Source organism: Mobula hypostoma, chromosome 1 (genome assembly GCF_963921235.1).
Source record: "Mobula hypostoma chromosome 1, sMobHyp1.1, whole genome shotgun sequence".
Lineage (NCBI taxonomy): Eukaryota > Metazoa > Chordata > Chondrichthyes > Myliobatiformes > Myliobatidae > Mobula > Mobula hypostoma.
In genome coordinates, this window is record NC_086097.1 from 4,362,067 (window position 1) to 4,383,517 (window position 21,451).

The 21,451-nt window shown below is 44.1% G+C and overlaps 1 protein-coding gene across 1 annotated transcript in view; it reads right to left on the reverse strand.

The window, feature by feature from the left end:
- Positions 1-20,228: 20,228 nt before the first annotated feature.
- Positions 20,229-21,451, reverse strand: part of LOC134344142 (alpha-1-antiproteinase-like) — a 96,975-nt gene continuing 95,752 nt past the window's right edge. The window contains exon 5 of the mRNA XM_063043461.1: positions 20,229-20,733. Coding sequence (XP_062899531.1) covers positions 20,545-20,733 — 189 coding nt within the window. The 3' untranslated portion in view covers positions 20,229-20,544. The remainder of the gene's footprint in view (positions 20,734-21,451) is intronic.

Consider the following 21,451-nt stretch of genomic DNA (forward strand, 5'->3'; position numbering starts at 1 on the left):
GCCAATACCACTTTGGAGACTGAGTGGAGGGGTGTTGATTCTGTGTAACTTGCTTTCAATTCATTAGCAAGGCTGCAAAGTTGAAGAATACGTTCAATATCTTATTAAGAAACCAGTAAAACAACCTCGAAGTGATAAAACTAATAAAACTAAAACTAGTGATATAACAACTAAACAGCCTTGGCCTGTTAAATATACTTAAGCCAAGAATTCTTAAATGTATTCAAGAATATTTAAATATATTTAAGTCTATTAAAGCAACTTTAAGCATGTTTCATCTTCCTTCAATATAGTTACGCAAACTTAAGCAGTCAACAAAAAGATATCAGCCCTTAGCTCACTCCAAAAATAAGACTATCCCCCAAAGACAATGCATGAATTTGTACATCTCAGTCTCAAAGAGTCACCAGATTGTGTAGAGAAAGAAAACGTTTAAAAGAAGTGAGCAAGGGCAGTCAACACATTTTGCGGACTACAGTCCTAAGGAGACATTGGATTGCACTTGGCAAGGACCAATAAGAAGAAGTTAAGTTGAAGTGGAGTGGCCATTGTGTAAGTGGGCCAGTGTTGGAGTGGGGAGTTGAGATTTTGGTTCATCAAGTCTTTGGCGAGGAGAAGCATTGGCTGTCTGTGGAATTTTTTTCATTATTTATTCTTTCTTTTTTCTTATTGCACATTGAGAGCAGTGGTGATGCCAGGCAGATAGTGGAATACCCCTCTTGTGAGATGTGGGACGGCAAGGAGACCTCCAGTATCTCCGATGGCTTTCCCTGCAGGGAGTGCATTCAGCTGGAACTGGATGAACTCCAGATCATTTAGGAGGCTGAGGATATGATAGATAGGTCATATAGAGAGGTAGTTACTGGGATACAGGTAGCTAGGTGACTGTCAGGAGGGGGAAAGGGGATAAGCAGCCAGTGCAAAGTAACTCTATTCTGCCATCTCTATTTCCTGAGGAGACTGAGGCCCTTTAACATCTGCCGGACGATGCTGAGGATGTTCTACGAGTCTGTGGTGGCCAGCGTGATCATGTTTGCTGTTGTGTGCTGGGGCAGCAGGCTGAGGGTAGCAGACACCAACAGAATCAACACTCATTCGTAAGGCCAGTGATGTTGTGGGGATGGAACTGGACTTTCTGACGGTGGTGTCTGAAAAGAGGGTGCTGTCCAAGTTGCATGCCATCTTGGACAATGTCTCCCATCCACTACATAATGTACTGGGTGGGCACAGGAGTACATTCAGCCAGAGACTCATTCCACCGAGATGCAACACAGAGCGTCATAGGAAGTCATTCCTGCCTGTGGCCATCAAACTTTACAACTCCTCCCTTGGAGGGTCAGACACCCTGAGCCAATAGGCGGGTCCTGGACTTCTTTCCTGGCATAATTTACATATTACTATTTAATTATTTATGGTTTTATTACTATTTATTATTTATGGTGCAACTGTAACAAAAACTAATTTTCCCCGGGATTAATAAAGTATGACTATGACTATGACTATGACTTTATGGCCATCCCCCTCAACACTAGGTATACCACTTTGAATACTGCTGCGGTGGGGGGGGGGTGATGACCTACAAGAGGAAAGTCACAGCAGTCAGGTCTCTGGTACAGAGTCTGGCTCAGTGGCTCAGAAGGGAAGTGGGGGAGAGGAGATGAGCTGTAGTGATAGAGGATTTGTTGGTTAGGGGAACAGAAAGGAGGTTCTGTGGATGAGAATGAGATTCCCGGATGGTTTGTTGCCTCCTAAGTTCCATGGTCCAGGACGTCTCGGACTGAGTCCACAGCATTCTTAAGTGGGAGGGTGAACAACCAGAGGTCATGGTCCATGTCAGTATCAAAGACATGGACAGGAGAGATGGTGAGGTCCTGCAAAGTGATTTCAGGGAGTTAGTTACTAAGCTGAAGGAGAGGACCTCCAGGGTTGTGATCTCAGGATTGCTACCTGTGCCATGTGCTAGTGAGGCCAGAAATAGGAAGATCATACAGTTTAACACGACAGCTAAGGAGATGGTACAAGAGGGAGGCTTCATATTTTTTAGATCATCGGGCTCTCCAACAGGGAAAGTGGGGCTTGTGCAGAAAGCACCTGACCTGGCGCGGAACCATTATCCCAGCAGGGAGGGAGGGAACGTCGACTCAGACCACGAGAGGCCTGCGTTGGGCATTTTCATGCCTTACAAGGCGCAGGTTGGAAGTCTGTGTGGGGCGCCACTCCTCACACAGACGAGGGAAGCGGTCCCCAACCACCGGGTCGCGGACCGGTACAGGGCCGCAAAGCATGTGCTACCGGGCCGCGAGGAAACGATATGATTTGGCGATAGGAGTCAGCTGCACCTTTCCTCATTCCCTGTCACGCCCATTGTTGAGCTTGAACGCACGTGAGGTCATTACCCGTGGTCAACCATGTCAGCACGGGAAGGCGATCAACTCCTCGAGCTTGCAAATGACTACGGGCTGAAAAGTATGTTTGACATAACATCTCTGCCGGCATTCTGGATCAAAGTCAAGGCTAAATATCCTGAGATATTCACGAAAGCACTGAAAACGTTGCTTCCATTTCCATCATATCTCTGCAACGAAAACTAAATTGCGGAATAGCTGGACATAAGGAACCCCCTTTGAGTATCGCCGTCTCCCATCACCCCTAGGACCGTGTTGTTGCAGGGAACAAGCCCAGGGCTCCCACTGATTTAGCGATATTGGTGTGTTGCAATGATTTTATATGTTCATACGGAGAAAATATGTGCTGTGTGTTTAATATCCAAACGTTGCTTAAAATGTGATGATGCTATTGACATACTTATATAACCATATAACAATTACAGCATGGAAATAGGCCATCTCGGCCCTTCTAGTCCGTGCCGAACGCTACTCTCACCTAGTCCCACCGACCTGCACTCAGCCCATAACCCTTCATTCCTTTCCTGTCCATATACCTGTCCAATTTTTCTTTAAATGATAATATCAAACCTGTCTCTACCACTTCTACTGGAAGTTCGTTCAACACTTACTTCAAGCTCTCCTGTCCTCCCCTGATAATTGACTTATCACTATATTCATGCGTGGAAAATATGCACTGTGTGTTTAATATTATATTCGTTAGATAAACCTTTTTAGAAATGAAATTGAGTGTATTAGCCACTTATCACCAATATTCCGGTCGTGATTAACACCACCCCCCCACCCTCGTACAGAATCTCCAAAAACGATTTGTAGAGGGGGGCGGAGGGGGGAATCGGTAGGTCACGCATGCGCACTGGTGCCCGCGCAAGGGTTCATGGTCATTACAGTCTTTCTCGGGGTAAACTCAACGTATTTGACTGCCACTCTTGTCCGTTGGCAACCCTACCACCCCCCCCGCCCCGCCGGTTGGCCGGTCCGCAGTGCGAAAAAGAGGGGTCCCCTAGACTAGAGCAATGTGTGATTAAGTGCTTTGCTCAAGGACACAAACACGCTGCCACAGCTGAGGCTTGAACTAGCGACCTTGAGATCACTAGACGAACACCTTAACCACTTGGCCACGTGCCCAACACCAGGCATGTTTCCTAATGTTGCACAAGCTGGGTTTAAACTAGAATTGCAGGAATGAGAAACAGCAGAGGACAGATGGAGAGGTGGTAGGGGAGAAAGATGTTGTTAAGCCTAACATATAAAGTCAGGAATCAGAAAGGCTGAGCATAGGGGGACCAATGTTCTGAGCTGCATATATTTCAAAGCAGGGCGTATTGTATGAAAGGTGGGTAAGTTTAGGGCATGGACCAGCACGTGGAATTATGATTTTGTAGCCATTAATGAAACTTGATTGCAGGAGAGGCAGGACTGGCAGCTCAGTGTTCTGGGGTTCCATTGTTTTATATGTCATAGAGCAGGAGGGATTAAAGGGGGAGGGTGGCACTACTAGTCAGTGAAAGTAGACATGGGACAGACTGGAGAGCTTGTCCAGTGAGGCTTTAAGAGTAGAACTGGGAATTAGAAAGGTATGACCATATTAATGGGATTATTTTACAAGCCAACCAACAGTCCATGCAGATTTGGAGGAACAATTTGCAGAAAGATTGCAGACCGTTGAAAGAACATAGAACATAGAATAGTACAGCACAGTACAGGCCCTTCAGCCCACCCTCAAACCTGTTGTGCCGACCCTCAAACCCTGCCTCCCATATAACCCCCCACCTTAAATTCCTCCATATACCTGTCTAGCAGTCTCTTAAATTTCACTAGTGTATCTGCCTCCATCACTGACTCAGGCAGTGCATTCCACGCACCAACCACTCTCTGAGTAAAAAACCCTCCTCTAATATCCCGCCTTGAACTTCCCACCCCTTACCTTAAAGCCATGTCCTCTTGTATTGAGCAGTGGTGCCCTGGGGAAGAGGCGCTGGCTGTCCACTCTATCTATTCCTCTTATTATCTTGTACACCTCTGCTAGGTCTCCTCTCATCCTCCTTCTCTCCAAAGAGTAAAGCCCTAGCTCCCTTAATGCATACTCTCTAAACCAGGCAGCATCCTGGTAAATCTCCTCTGTACCCTTTCCAATGCTTCCACATCCTTCCTATAGTGAAGAAACATCGGTGATTTTAACTTTCCACATATGGACTAGGAATTCCATACTGTAAGCAGGCTGGATGGGAAAGATTTTATCAAATGTGTTCTGGACTGTTTCCTTCTTCAGAAGGTAGCAGTCCCAATGAGAGAACGGGTGATACCTGATCTCCTATTGAGGAAGGAACAGGGCAGGTGACAGAAGTTTGTGTGGGAACAATTTGCATCTTGTGATCTTAATGACATTACTTTTACAGTAAATATGCAAAAAGATAGATCTGGTCTGCGGGTTGTGATTCTAAATCTGAGGAAGGCCAATTTTGATGATATCAGAAAGGATCTGGCAAGTGTGGACTGTGACAGGCTGTTTTCTGGCAAATATGTACTTGGTGAGTGGAAGGCCTTCAAAAATAAAGTTTTGAGAATACAAAGCCTGTCTGAATTAAAGGTAAAGATAACAGGTTCATGGTTTTCAAGAGATATTGAGGCCCTGGTTAAGAAAAAGAAGAGGTGCGTAGCAGGTAGAGGCAAGCAGGAACAATTGAAGAACTTGACGAGCACCTCCAGAGCTAATTGTTTTGGAGCTCTGATCAGTGACCAGCTGATGTTTGGAATTGATTGGCAAGAACAAATGTAGGCAAGGGCAAGCTTAGTGGCCATTGTCGAAGTAGACAGGGTAAGAGTGGAGATTTTGGGGCTTTAGTTCATCAAAAGTTCAGTCAGAGAAGCAAAGACAAAAAGCAGTAATTACAGGTTCCCCCTTCTTTACATTTGTTCAGTTTGGACAGCAGAGATGCCAGGCAGGGTGGTTGAATGCGCCACTTGAGGGATGTGGGAAGGCAAGGAGGCCTCCAGTGACCCTGACAAACACAACTGCGAGAAGTGCCTCCAGCTGCAGCTTCTAACAATCCACTTAAGGTTTTGGATCTGGAACTGGGTGAATTCCAGATCATTGCGAAGGATGAGGGGGTGATGGACAAGACATTTAGAGAGGTAGTTACCGAAGAGCAGGACACAGGAAACTGAGTGACAGTCAGGAACGAGAAAGGGGTTAAGGGGCCAGTGCAGAGCACTTCTGTAGCCATACCCCTCAACAACAGATATATCACTTTGGATTCTGTTGGGGATGGATGACTTAGCAGAGGAAAGCCACAGTGGCTGGGTCTCTGGCACTATGTCTGGCTCTGTGACTCACAGGGGAAGGGGCGGGGGTAGAAGAGGTCTGCTATGATAATAAGGGATTCATTAGTTAGGGGAACAGAAAGGAAGTTCTGTGGGTGTGAACAAGACTCCCGGATGGTTGGTCGCCTCTGGGTGCCAGGGTCTGAGCTATTTTGCAGCAAGTCCTCAGTATTCTTAACTGAAAGGGTGAACATCCAGAGATCATGGTCCATGTAGGTACCAATGACATGGGTAGGATGAATGATGAGGTTCTGCATAGGGATTTCAGGGAGCTGGTTGCTAAGTTAAAGGGCAGGACCACCAGGGCTGCAATCTCAGCATTATTACCCCTGTGCCACATGCTAGTGAGGCCAGAACTAGGAAGATTATACAGTTTAACACGTGGCTAAGGAGTTGGTGTAGGAGGGAGGGCATAAGATTTTTGGATCATTGGGCTCTTCCAGGGAAAATGGTACCTTTACAGAAGGGATGGTTTGGACTTGAACTGGAGGGGGACTAATATCCTAGTGGAAAAGTTTGCTAATGCTGCACAGTGGAGTTAAAATTTGAGTTGCAGGGGGATGGGAAACAGAGTGATAGAACAGTTAGTGGAGAGGTTATGGAGGCAGATGTTGGTAAGTCTTCACACAAAGTCAGGAATAAAAAAGTTGAGCACGGCGTGACTAGTGTCCTGAGCTGGGTGTATTTCAATATAAGAAATATCATTGGAAAGGTGGATCAGCTCAGTGCATGGGTCATGGGAGGCGGGAGGAGAAGATGGTGGCACGACGCAGCGCACGCAGCTCTCCTGTGAAATGATATCGTATTTGTAAGTCAGATGCCGTGCACAGTTCTGATTTGATGGAGACAGATGTGAGAAGCACAGAGGAACACCTGGAGAAACTTCTGAAATGCCCGGATCGCTGCTGCTGCTACTGTGCGATCGAGAATCTCCGGAAGAAAAGGCCCCAAAATCCCCGGCTTTGCCTGCTGCTGGTAACCGAGGCTGGGGTCGAAGCATTCGGCAGAGATGGTGCTCGGTACTCGGTGTCGGAGGCCCGAAGTTTTTGGACGACGCAGAGTCGGACTGTGGTCGGGCACGGCAGGGAGCGTTTTCTTCCTTCTTCCATCTGCATGATATGTGGGACTTTTGAGAGACTTTGAACTTTTTTACTGTGCCCATGGCCTGCTCCTCATCAAGTTATGGTATTGTTGCACTGTTGTAACTAGATAGAAACCATAGAAACCATAGAAAAACTACAGCACAGAAACAGGCCTTTTGGCCCTTCTTGGCTGTGCCGAACCATTTTCTGCCTAGTCCCACTGACCTGCACACACACCATATCCCTCCATACACCTCCCATCCATGTATCTGTCCAATTTATTCTTAAATGTTAAAGAAGAACCCGTATTTACCACCTCGTCTGGCAGCTCATTCCATACTCTCACCACTCTCTGTGTGAAGAAGCCTCCGCTAATGTTCCCTTTAAACTTTTCTCCCCTCACCCTTAACCCATGTCCTCTGGTTTTTTTCTCCCCTTGCCTCAGTGGAAAAAGCCTGCTTGCATTCACTCTACCTATACCCATCATAATTTTATATACCTCTATCAAATCTCCCCTCATTCTTCTACGCTCCAGGGAATAAGGTCCTAACCTATTCAACCTTTCTCTGTAACTGAGTTTCTCAAGTCCCGGCAACATCCTTGTAAACCTTCTTTGCACTCTTTCAACCTTATTAATATCCTTCCTGTAACTTGGTGACCAAAACTGAACACAATACTCCAGATTCGGCCTCACCAATGCCTTATACAACCTCATCATAACATTCCAGCTCTTATACTCAATACTTTGATTAATAAAGGCCAATGTACCAAATGCTCTCTTTATGACCCTATCTACCTGTGATGCCACTTTTAGAGAATTTTGTATCTGTATTCCCAGATCCCTCTGTTCAACTGCACTCCTCAGTGCCTTACCATTAACCCTATACGTTCTACGTTGGTTTGTCCTTCCAAAGTGCAATACCTCACACTTGTCTGTGTTAAATTCCATCTGCCATTTTTCAGCCCATTTTTCCAGCTGGTCCAAGTCCCTCTGCAAGCTTTGAAAACCTTCCTCACTGTCCACTACACCTCCAATCTTTGTATCATCAGCAAATTTGTATCGTCAAAAATATGTTATAATTATGTGGTTTTTGTTAGTTTTCCAGTCTTGGTCTGTCTTGTGTTTCTGTGATATCACACTGGAGGAGTATTGTATCATTTCTTAATGCATACAGTAAAAGAGGACTGTGTGTCCTCATAATCTAAAACACCTGGAATTACGATATTGTGGCCATTACTGAGACTTGGATGCAGGAAGGGCAGGACCTGCAGCTCAGTATTCTGGGATTCTGGTTTTTTAAACATGATCAAGCAGAAAGTTAGAACCAGGAAGGGTCAATAACTCTACTGGATGTTTTTTATAGACCACCCAATAGTAACAGGGACATTGAGGAGCAGATAGGGAGACAGATTCTGGAAAGGTGACATAACAACAGGGTTGTCGTGGTGGGAGATTTTGATTTCCCAAATGTTGATCGGTATCTCAAAGGTTTTAGATGGGGTGTAGTTTGGTGTGTTCAGGATGACTTCCTGACACAATATGTAGATAAGCCTACAAGAGGAGAGGCTGTACTTGATCTGGTATTGGAAATGAACCTGGTCAGGTGTCAAGTCTCTCTGTGACCAGTGGTGTGCCTCAAGGATCTGTTCTTGGACCCCTTCTCTTTGTGATTTTTATAAATGACTTGGATGAGGAAGTGGAGGGATGGGTTAGTAAATTTGCGGATGACACACAAGATAGGGGTGTTGTGGATGGTGTGGAGGGCTGTCAGAGGTTACAGCGGGACATCGATAGGATGCAAAACTGGGCTGAGAAAGTGGCAGATGGAGCTCAACCCAGATAAGTGTGAGGTGGTTCATTTTGGTAGGTCAAATATGATGACAGAATTAATGGTAAGACTCTTGGCAGTGTAGAGGATCAGAGGGATCTTGAGGTCCATGTCCATCGGGCACTCAAAGCTGCTGCTTAGGTTGACTCTGTGGTTAAGAAGGCATATGGTGTATTGGCCTTCATCAACTGTGTGATTATGTTTAAAAGCCGAGAGGTAATATTGCAGCTATATCGGACCCTGGTCAGACCCCACTTGGAGTACTGTGCTCAGTTCTGGTCGCCTCACTACAGGAAGGATGTGGAAACTTCAGAAAGTGTGCAGAGGAGATTGACAAGGATGTTACCTGGATTAGGGAGCATGCCTTATGAGCAAACAACAGGAATTCTGAAGATGCTGGAAATTCAAGCAACACACATCAAAGTTGCTGGTGAACGCAGCAGGCCAGGCAGCATCTGTAGGAAGAGGTGCAGTCGACGTCGACTGCACCTCTTCCTACAGATGCTGCCTGGCCTGCTGCGTTCACCAGCAACTTTGATGTGTGATGCCTTATGAGAATAGGTTGAGTGAATGCGGCCTTTTCTCCTTGGAGTGGCAGAGGAAGAGAGTTTACCTGATAGAGGTGTATAAGATGATGAGAGACATTGATTGTGTGGATAGTCAGAGGCTTTTTCCCTGGGCTGAAATGTTTAAAAAAAGGCTCTAAACATAAACCGGGAAATTATAGACCACTGAGTCTGACATCCATTGTGGGAAACTTATTGGAAAGTATTCTAATGAACTGGATATACAAGTATTTGGATAGACATAGACTGATTAAGCATCATCAGCATGACTTCACACGTGATAGGTCATGTCTAACCAATCTTATAGAGATTTTTGAGGAAGTTTTTTCAGGAAAGTAGATGAATGCAAGGCAATGGATGTTGTCTACATGGGCTTTGGCAAGGCATTTGACAGGGTCCCACGTGGGAGGTTGGTCAAGAAGGTTCTGTCACTTGGCATTCAGGATGAGGTAGTAAATTAGATTAAACATTGTCTCTGTGGGAAAAGTCAGAGAGTGGTATCAGTTGCCTCTCGGATTGAAGGCTTGTGATTAGTAATGGGCTGTGGGGATTGGTGTTGAGTTCTTTGTTACTTATTATCTATATCAATAATTTGGATGATAATGTTGTTAAATCGATCAGAAAATGTGTGGATGACACCAGGATTGGGTGTGTACTGGACAGTGAGGAAGTTTATCATAGTTTGGAGAGGGATCTGCATCAGCTGGAAAAATGGGCTGAAAAATGGCAGATGGAACTTAATACAGACAAATGCGAGGTTTTGTACTTCAGTAGGACCAACCAGGGTCGATGGTACACAGTGAACGGTAGGGGACTGAGGAGTGTGGTAGAACAAACAAATCTGGGAATACAGGTCCATAAATTGTTGAAAGTGGCATCACATGTAGATAGGTTCATAAAGAAAGCTTTTCATGCATTGGCCTTCATAAATCAAAGTAAATGATTTGGGATGGTATGTTGAAGTTCTATAAGATGTTGGTGAGGACTAATTTGGAGTATTGTGTGCAGTTTTGGTCACTTATCTGCAGGAAATATGTAAAGATGGTTGAAAGAGTACAGAGGAAATTTACAAAGATGTTGCTAGGTCTGGAGGGCCTGAGTAATGTGGAAAGATTGAATCTGTATACCTTAAAACTTAAAACTTAGAAGATTGAGAGGAGATTTGATAGAGGTATTCAAAATTATGTGCAATATAGACAGGGTAAATGCAAGCAAGCTTTTTCCACTGAGGTTGGGTAGGACTCTAACCAGAAGTGATGGGTTAAGGGTGAAAGGTGAAAGGTTTAAGTGGGAAAATTTCTTTGCTCAGAGGGTCGTAAGAGTGTGGAATGAGCTTCCAACACAAATGGTGCATGTGAGCTCGACTTCAACATTTAAGAGAAGTTTGGATAGGTACATGGATGGATGGATGGGGTATGGAAGGCTATGATCGTGGTGCAGGTCGATGGAAGTAGGCAGTGTAAATGGTTCAGTACAGACCACGTGGACTGAATGGCCTGTTTCTGTTCTGTACTTCTCTATGACTCTTGAGTCTATGATTCTATAAGAAATGCAAGAGAACATTTCAGAAGGAGATCAGGAGGGCTAAAGGAAGGCATGAAATTGCCCTAGCCAGAGAAGGTGAGGGAGAATCCTAAGGGCTTCTACAGATATACTAAGAGCAAAAGGATTGCAAGGGGCAAAATTGGTCCTCTGGATAATCAGCATGGTAATCCATGCATGGAGTCAAAAGAGATAGGGGAGATCTTAAATGGAGTTTACTTGGGAGATGGACAAACAGTCCATAGTACTGAGGCAAAGCAGCGGCAAGGTCTTGGGCCCCATACAGATTATAGAGGAGGAGGAGTTTGCTGTATTGAGGCTAATTTAGTGTGGATAGAGTCCCAGGGCCTGACAATGTGTACCCTCAGACGCTACAGGAGGCAAGTGTAGAAAATGAAGGGGCCCAGAACCTCTCACAATACTCCAACATTATGATGCCAATGCCTGATAAAGCTTCAGCATTACAGCCTTGCTTTTATAGTTACAGCTATATAGGATCCTGGTCAGACCCCACTTAGAGTACTGTGCTCAGTTCAGGTCACCTTAGAACAGGAAGGATGTAGAAACTATAGAAAGGGTGCAGAGAAGATTTACACGGCTGTGCCTGGATTGGGGAGCATACCTTACGAGAATAGAAACCATAGAAACTAATTAGAAACCATAGAAAAACTATAGCACAGAAACAGGCCTTTTGGCCCTTCTTGTCTGTGCCGAACCATTTTCTGCCTAGTCCCACTGACCTGCACATGGACCATATCCTTCCATACTCCTCTCATCCATGTATCTGTCCAATTTATTCTTAAATCTTAAAAAAGAACCTGCATTTATCGCCTCGTCTGGCAGCTCATTGCATACTCCCACCACTCTCTGTGTGAAGAAGCCCCCCCAATGTTCCCTTTAAACATTTTCCCTCCTCACCCTGAACCCATGTCCTCTGGTTTTTTTCTCCCCTTGCCTCAGTGGAAAAAGCCTGCTTGCATTCACTCTATCTATACCCATCATAATTTTATATACCTCTATCAAATCTCCCCTCGTTCTTCTACGTTCCAGGGAATAAAGTCCTAACCTATTCAACCTTTCTCTGTAACTGAGTTTCTCAAGTTCTGGCAACATCCTTGTAAACCTTTTCTGCACTCTTTCAACCTTATTAATATCCTTCCTGTAACTTGGTGACCAAAACTGAACACAATACTCCAGATTCGGCCTCACCAATGCCTTATACAACCTCATCATAACATTCCAGCTCTTATATTCAGTACTTTGATTAATAAAGGCCAATGTACCAAAAGCTCTCTTTATGACCCTATCTACCTGTGACGCCACTTTTAGGGAATTTTGTGTCTGTATTCCCAGATCCCTCTGTTCTACTGCACTCCTCAGTTCCTTACCATTTACCCTGTATGTTCTACGTTGGTTTGTCCTTCCAAAGTGCAATACCTCACACTTGTCTGTATTAAACTCCATCTGCCATTTTTCAGCCCATTTTTCCAGCTGGTCCAAGTCCGTCTGCAGACTCTGAAAATCTTCCTCACTTTCTACTACACCTCCAATCTTTGTATCATCAGCAAATTTGCTGATCTAATTTACCACATTATCATCCAGATCATTGATATAGATGACAAATAACAATGGACCCAGCACTGATCCCTGTGGCACACCACTAGACACAGGCCTCCACTCTGAGAAGCAATTCTCTATTACCACTCTTTGACTTCTTCCATTGAGCCAATATCTAATCCAATTTAACACCTCTCCATGTATACCTAGCGACTGAATTTTCCTAATTAACCTCCCATGCGGGACCTTGTCAAAGGCCTTACTGACGTCCATGTAGACAACATCCACTGCCTTCCCTTCATCCACTTTCCTGGTAACCTCCTTGAAAAACTCCAGTAGATTGGTCAAACATGACCTACCACGCACAAAACCATGTTGACTCTCCCTAATAAGTCCCTGCCTATCCAAATGCTTGTAGATTCTGTCTGTTAGTACTCCCTCCAATAACTTACCTACTACCGACATTAAACTTACTGGCCTATAATTTCCCGGATTACTTTTCGATCCTTTTTTAAACAACGGAATCATCCGGCACCTCACCTGTAGACAGCGACATTTTAAATATTTCTGCCAGGGCCCCTGCAATTTCAACACTAGTCTCCTTCAAGGTCTGAGGGAACACCCTGTCAGGTCCTGGGGATTTATCCACTTTAATTTTCCTCAAGACAGCAAGGACCTCCTCCTTTTCGATCTGTACAGTTTCCATGATCTCACTACTTGTTTCCTTTAATTCCATAGACTTCATGCCAGTTTCCTTAGTAAATACAGACGCAAAAAACCTATTTAAGATCTCCCCCATTTCCTTTGGTTCCGCACATAGCTGACCACTCTGATCTTCAAGAGGACCAATTTCATCCCTTACAATCCTTTTGCTCTTAATATACCTGTAAAAGCTCTTTGGATTATCCTTCACTTTGACTGCCAAGGCAACCTCATGTCTTTTAGACCTCCCGATTTCTTTCTTAAGTATTTTCTTGCTCTTCTTATACTCCTCAAGCACCTGATTTACTCCCTGTTTCCTATACATTTCACACAACTCCCTCTTCTTCTTTATCAGAGTTGCAATATCCCTTGAGAACCAAGGTTCCGTATTCCTATTCACTTTGCCTTTAATCCTGACAGGAACATACAAGCTCTGCACTCTCAAATTTCTCCTTTGAAGGCTTCCCACTTACCGATCACATCCTTGCCAGAGAACAACCTGTCCCAATCCACACTTTTTAGACCTTTTCTAATTTCTTCAAATTTGGCCTTCTTCCAGTTCAGAACCTCAACCCTAGGACCAGATCTATCCTTGTCCATGATCAAGTTGAAACTAATGGTGTTATGATCACTGGAACCAAAGTGCTCCCCTACACAGAGTTCTGTCACTTGTCCTAACTCGTTTCCTAACAGGAGATCCAATATTGCATCCCCTCTAGTTGGTCCCTCTATATATTGATTTAGAAAACTTTCCTGAACACATTTTACAAACCCTAACCCATCTAAACCCCTAACAGTATGGGAGACCCAATCAATGTATGGAAAATTAAAATCCCCTACCACCACAACTTTATGTTTCCTGCAGTTGCCTGCTATCTCTGTGCAGATTTGCGCTTCCAGTTCTAGCTGACTATTGGGTGGTCTGTAATACAATCCCGCTAATGTGGCCATACCTTTCCTGTTTCTCAGCTCCACCCATAAGGACTCAGTAGACAAGCCCTCTAATCTGTCCTGCCTGAGTACTGCTGTAACATTTTCCCTGACAAGCAATGCTAACCCCCCACCTTTCATTCCTCTGCCTCTGTCACATCTGGAACATTGGAACCCTGGAATATTAAGCTGCCAGTCCTGCCCCTCCTGTAGCCAAGTTTCACTAATTGCTATAACGTCATAATTCCACGTGTCAATCCACGCCCCCAACTCATCTGCTTTCCCCGCAATACTCCTAGCATTGAAATATATACACCTCAGAAGATTTTTACCACCACTCACAACCTTTCTATTAGTGGATTTGCTTGAACTTTTAACATCATTTATTTTCACCCCAGCCACACTGTCAGCTCTGGTACTCTGGTTCCCATCCCCCTGCAAATCTAGTTTAAAGCCTCCCCAATACCACTAACAAATTTCCCTGAAAGGATATTGGTCCCCTTGTAGCTCAAGTGTAACCCGTCTCTCTTGTACAGGTCCCACCTGCCCCAGAAGAGGTCCCAATGATCCTGAAATCTGAAACTCTGCCCCCTACACCAGTTCCTCAGCCACTTGTTCCTCCTCCAGAGCATCCTATTCCTACCCTCACTGGCACGTGGCACAGGTAGCAATCCTGAGATTACCACTCTCGAGGTCCTGCTTTTCAACTTCCTACCAAGCTCTCTATACTCACTCTCCAGGACCTCCTCACTCTTCCTTGCTATGTCATTGGTAACGATGTGCACCACGACATCTGGCTGATCACCCTCCCACTTCAGAGTGTCATGCAATCGATCAGAGACATCCTTGACCCTGGCACCCAGGAGGCAACAAATCATCCTGGATTCTCTGTCACAACCACAGAACCTCCTATCTGCACCTCTAACTATCGAGTCCCCTGTCACTACCGCTCTCCTCTTTTCCCCCCTCCCTTCTGCACTGCAGAGCCAGACTCAGTGCCAGAGATCCGGCTACTGCAGCTTGTCCCAGGTAAGCCATCCCCCCCAACAGTATCCAATGCGGTATACTTGTTGTTGAGGGGAATGGCCACAGGGGAACCCTGCTCTGCCTGCCCTTTCCTCTTCCCTCGCCTGACAGTGACCCAATTTCCTGTCCTCTGCTCCTTTGGCGTAACTACCCCCCTGTAGCTACGATCTATAATCTCCTCATTCTCCCGAATGATCCGCAGGTCATCCAGCTCCTGCTCCAGTTCCCTAACGCGGTTTGTCAGGAGCTGCAGCAGGATGCACTTCTTGCAGGTGTCGTTGTCAGGGACACCGGACTCCCTGACTTCCCACATCCTGCAAGAGGAGCATTCCAACATCCTGCCTGGCATTCTCTCTACGCTAGACAATCTGGACAAAAAAAAACTTACCGGAACCTACTCTGGCCTCTGCCTGTTCTCGCTGAAGCCTGTTGAGCCAAAGCCGTCCCACTCTGACTCAGCAAGAGACTGAGTGAACACGACCTTTTCTCCTTGGAATGGTGGAGGATGAAAGGTGATCTGATAGAGGTGTATAAGACTGTGAGAGGCATTGATCATGTGGATAGTCAGAGGCTTTTTCACAGGGCTGGAATGGCTAGCACGAGAGGGCACAGTTTTAAGGTGCTTGGAAGTAGGTACAGAGGAGATGTCAGGGGTAAGTTTTTTATGCAGAGAGTGGTGAGTGTGTGGAATGGGCTGTCAGAAATGGTGGTGGAGGCGAATACAATAAGGTCTTTTAAGAGACTCCTCGTTAGGTACATGGAGCTCAGTGAAATAGAGGGCTATGGGTAACCCTAGGTAATTTCTAAAGTACATGTTCGGCACAGCTTTGTGGGCTGAAGGTCCTGCACTGTGCTATAAGTTTTCTATGTTTGTATATTCCAGTCTTCTCGAAATGAATGCTAACATTGTATTTGACTTGCTTACAACAAACTGACCCTGCAAATTAACCTTTAGGGAATCGTGCACAAGGACAAAGGCCATACTGTTATTACTAACTTTGCAAAAACACATTATAAGATAAATCTAATCTGCTGTTTTTCTTCACTTCTATTTCATTCAGCATGACATCTTTAGAGTCTTTGAGTCATGGGAAAGTACTGCACAGAAGCAGACCCTTTGGCCCATCTAGTTCATGCCAAACCATTTCAACTGCCTACTCCCATCACTTCCAGTAAGAAAGCAGAGTGTTAAGATGCAATGGCCTGTTGGGGGTCAACCGAGGGTTTTTTTTTCTTTGTTAATGTCTTTTATGATAGCAAGACAATGCTGGACTCCAGGAACTTTGAGCATTGCACGTCTAACCCATCAGCTGGTGGAAGTGCTGGACTGCATACAGATTGATGCTGCCTGCTACAGGAAGCCATCAAAGGCATTGGTGTTGGTGCACAAAGAGGAGGCGTGCAGGGTAACTGCGGGCGATTGTCTTGGACGTTTCTCTTGTGATCACAAGACCCTTTTGGACAGTGATAACGTAAGATGCCGCAGGCCTGTTTTCCTTGTTTGGTGGTGCAACACACAGTGGGGAAGCTGTGTGACCTTAGTTGTAGCTAGGACTAAGCCTCAAGCTGCAGTTCTGGAGAGGAGACGCCAGAGATAGTGTAGTTTGGCATGCGTACTCAATTGGGGGCTGGCCTGTCCCATCGGTGCTACCTTCCAGTGTTCAATCAATGGAATGTCAGGCTGGATTGCGTGCATATGTTTGACTGTGCAATACTGGGGACTACGCCATCAAATTGTAGAATTGTGTATTTTGCTGTCTATTTGGAATGTGCTGTGTGTGTTTTGTACCTTGACCTCAGAGGAAAGCTGTTTCGCTCAGCTGTATGCATGACTGGTTGAATGATAATTAAACTTGAATTTGAATTTGAATTCAACCTGCACCTGGACCATGGCCATCCATTGCCCTACCATCCATGTAAGGATGAAACCAAGTGTGCATTCACCACTTGTGCTGGCAACTCATTCCACATTCTCAGGATCCTCTGATTGAAGAAGTTTTCCCTCATGTTCCCCTTAAACTTTTCACCTTTCACCCTTAACCCAAGACATCTAGTTGTAGTCCCACTCAACCTCAGTGGAAGAAGCCTGCTTGCAGTTATACTATATATATATATCCCTCATACTTGTGTATACCTCAAATCTCCCGTCCATCTTCTACCTTCCATTCACCAGATTCTGTAATAGTTCCGGGAGACTGGAAAATTGCGAATACCACCCTACTCTTCTTTGCCCGACGCTGGTCCCCTAGGCCTGAGTCGACATAGTAGCAGTACTCCACTCTTCAAGCAGGGAAAGAGGCAGGAACATGAAACTATAGGCCAAATAGTCTGATCTCAGTGATTGGAAAAATGTTGGAGTCGATTGTTAAGGATGTGGTTTCGGGGTACTTGGAGACAAAGGCCATAGCAGGATTTCCTCAAGAGAAAATCTTGCCCTCCAAATCTGTTGGAATTCTTTGAAGAAGTAACAAACAGGATAGACAAAAGAGAATTGGTTGATGTTGTGTTCCTAGATTTTCAAAAGGCCTTTGACAAAGTGCCACACATGAGGCTGCTTAGCAAATTAGAAGCCCATGATATTACAGGAAAGATTCTAGCATGGATAAAGCAGTGGCTGATTGGTCGGAGGCAAAGAGTGGGAATAAAGGGAGCCTTTCCTAGCTGGCTGTCAATAACTAGTGGTGTTCCACAGGGTTCTGTGTTGGGACTGATTCTTTTAATGTTAAATGTCAATAATTTGGTTGATGGAATTGATGACTTTGTTGCAAAGTTTACCGATGATACGGAGACAGGTGAAGGGGTAAGTGGTTTTGAGGAAATAGAGAGGCTACAGAAAGAAGGACTTAGACACATTAAGAGAGTGTCAGAAAGTGTATGGTCATGCACTTTGGTAGAAGAAATAAAAGTGGAGACTATTTCATAAATGGAGAGAAAATTCAAAAATCTGAGGTGCAAAGGGACTTGGGAGCCATTGTGCGGGATTCCCTGAAGGTAAATTTGCAGGTTGAGTCCGTGGTCAGGAAGGCAAATACAATGTTCACATTCATTTCAACAGAACTGGAATATAAAAGCAAGGATGTAATGTTGGCAAATTATAAAGCACTGGTGAGGCCCCTTACCTTAGAAAGGATGTGCTGAAACTGGAGAGGGTTCAAAGAAGATTCACGAAAATGATTCCAGGATGAAATGGTTCGTTACATGATGAGCATTTGATGGATCTGGGCCTGTATTCACTAGAATCCAGAAGAATATGGGATGACCTAATTGAAACTATCAAATGTTGAAAGGGCTTGATAGAGTGGGTGTGGAAAGGATGTTTCCTATGGTGGGAGAGTCTAGGATCAGAGGACCCAGCCTCAGATTAGAGGGGCATCCTTTTAGAACAGAGATGAGGAGGAATTTCTTTAGTTAGAGAGTGGTGAATCTGTGGAATTCTTTGCCACTGACAGCTGTGGAGGCCAAGTCTTTATGCATATTTAAGGCAGAGCTTAATAGATTCTTGATTGGTTAGAGTGTGAAGATTTGCGGGGGGGAAGGCATGAGATGGAGTGCAGAGGATAAATGTATCAGCCCTGATCAAATGGCAGAGTAGACTCGATGGGCCAAATGGCTTAGTTATTCTCCTATACCTTAAGGTTTTATGGTTCCAAGGAATAAAGCCCTAACAGATTCAATCTTCCCTTATAACTCAGATCCTCCAGTCCCAGCAACATCCTTGTAAACTTTCTCTGTACTCTTTCAACCTTTTTTTAACAAAATTATACAAAAGATCTGCCAGAGTTTCCCAGTGATTTCCTCCAACAGATATTCTGCTACTCCAGATTCACCACATCTTCCATTTTCAACAAAAATGCAATAACCTTTCTCCTTTCATTAACCACTGCATGACTCATCTGCAAGAGTGAGACCATTTTAATTCCAATCCCCATTCTCACTCTGATAGGTCGATCCATGTCCTCTTCTTTCACCTTGATGAGGCCACTCTCAGAATGGAGGAGCAATACCTCATGTTCCTCTGGGTCTGGGTGAGAATCAGTTGCTTCCCCCGGGCAGTTAGACTTCTGAATTCCTTGTCACATCATATTCTGAGTCACTGGTTAATCTGTTCCGTACCTTACAATATTTAATATTCATGCACTTCAATTTGTTATTTATGTGTGATTCATCTGTAGATTTTATCCTTAAATTCATGTTACCCTGTTATATGTACTAACCTGTAAGAAATGTCTCATTGCTATATATATGAGGGGTGATTGATAAGTTCGTGGCCTAAGGTAGAAGGAGTCAATTTTAGAAAACCTAGCACATTTATTTTTCCTACATTTGCACTCCTAGTCCAGCAGTCGTGGACCATACGGATCCCTTCTTTTTGAAGTCGGGGTCTTGGACCTCCAGAAAGTGGTCCACAGCAGGGGTGATTGATAACTTCGTGGCCTAAGGTAGAAGCAGATGAGGAGAAACTTCAAACTTCCTGCATTTTCACTGAAAGTGTTGAACTGCATGTGCAGATAATGAGAGCTGTATAGCTCATCTCCTTCTACATTGGACCATGAACTTATCAATCACCCCTGCTGTGGACCACTTCTACAAAGAAGGAATCCGTATGCTCGACAACCACTGGACTAAGTGTGTAAATGTAGGAGGGGACTATGTTGAAAAATAAATGTGCTAGCTTCTCTAAAATTGACTCCTTCTCCTTCAGGCCACCAACATATGAATCACCCTGGTATTACATGGTTATATATGTTATATATAAGTATATAATTAAATGACAATAGACTTGACTTGACTGGTTTGTGTAGCCCTCAACCTGATGGCATGAACATCGTTTTTTCCGGTTAAAAAAAAATCCTTCCTCCTCTCTTCTTTTCCCATCTCTGGCCCCTTATTTCTTCTCACCTGCCTTCATCTCTTCCTGGTGACCCTCCTTCTCTTTCTCCCATGGTCCATTCTCCTCTCCTGTCAGATTCCTTTTTACCTTTCCCAGCCACTTGACTTCGCCTGGGCCTGAGATATACATTTGTTTATTCATTTCATAGACACTACCTGACCTGTTAAGTTTCTCCAGCATTTTGTGTGTTTTGTGCATGTTGCTCAAGGTTCTGAATATCTGTAGAATCTCTTATGTTTATTGCATTTTTTACTGAGTGCCTGAGGATAAATGGATCATTTATACAATTTGGAAATCTTCCTGTGACTATTATTCTTGAAATACATGTCTACAAGAGCAAGTTGAAGAAGAACTTTGAAGTAAAACCAATAACAAACTCGACTAGTAAAGATTAGGTGCAATTTCTACTTTAATATAAATCATGTCATTCAATCAAATATGTATTAAGCAAATCATAACAACCAGGAAGTCTATATTTGAAATATTTTGTTAATGTGGATATTGTTGAAGGGTTTACTTTGACTTGAAATCTCTTCAATCAATGCCTGATGTGTTAACCTATTATAAAGCAAACCTAAATTATGTTAGCCAGCTCCCAATATTTAAATGTTACAAGTTTAAGTGTTAGAAGTAACTGCATTGTTTTCCATCCGGAGATGCACAAGTTTTGTGATGGTGTGGACTCTGTGATCAAATGCTGGGGTTCATCACTCTCCCAGCAAACACGACACTCCTGATATAGTTATCAGCAATTAGTAACAAGAAAGGTCTGTTACATTTAAACTCAACAGGAAGAGACAGTGGGATTGCTTGCATGCCTGTAACTGCAGTAGCCTTTGTTCCTTCCTCATCTACTTCCAGCACAGCCTTATGCATCACCTACAGAGGGAAAAAAAGGCATCAAACTTGATTTATAACAAAAACATCCAATTTATAAGTTTCATAGATTTTCCAAATACTTTATTACTATATATGATTAATATCTTACAACTTACAAAAACTGTGTTGTTGTGTTTTAGGCCTATAAACATGCACTGAATTATTCAAACTGCCTATTTAATTATTTCGAGATAATTAACCCTAACCCTATCCCTAACCCACAGATTTAACACCAGCCTAAGTACATTTCCACCCACCCACCATCCAGGACATGCTCTCTTCTTGCTGCTGCCATGAGGAAGAAGGTAGAGGAGCCTCAGGACCCCCACTACCAGGTTCACAAAGAGTTATTCCACCTCAACCATCAAGCTCTTGATAACTTCACATCCTAAGTTTCAAATATTCCCGCAACCTATGGACTTACTTTCATTTATTGCTTATTTATGTATATTTATTTATTTATTTGCTGTTCTCTTGGAAAGTTTTCTTGGTCTTCCAGACCTCAACTTGACCTCACCATTCCTGTTAACTGCCATTTCTTAATTACATTACAAACTGAGGAAATAGCTACCTGTAAATGTTTTGCTATCTTCTTATAGCCTTCTCCTGCTTTGTGGGCATTATTTATTTTAATTTTCAGAGTGCTAGGCAGCTGCTTAGAGGAGCCCATGGCTGCTGATTGTTGGGACAAGGTTTGAGGAGTCAGGGTATTTATAAA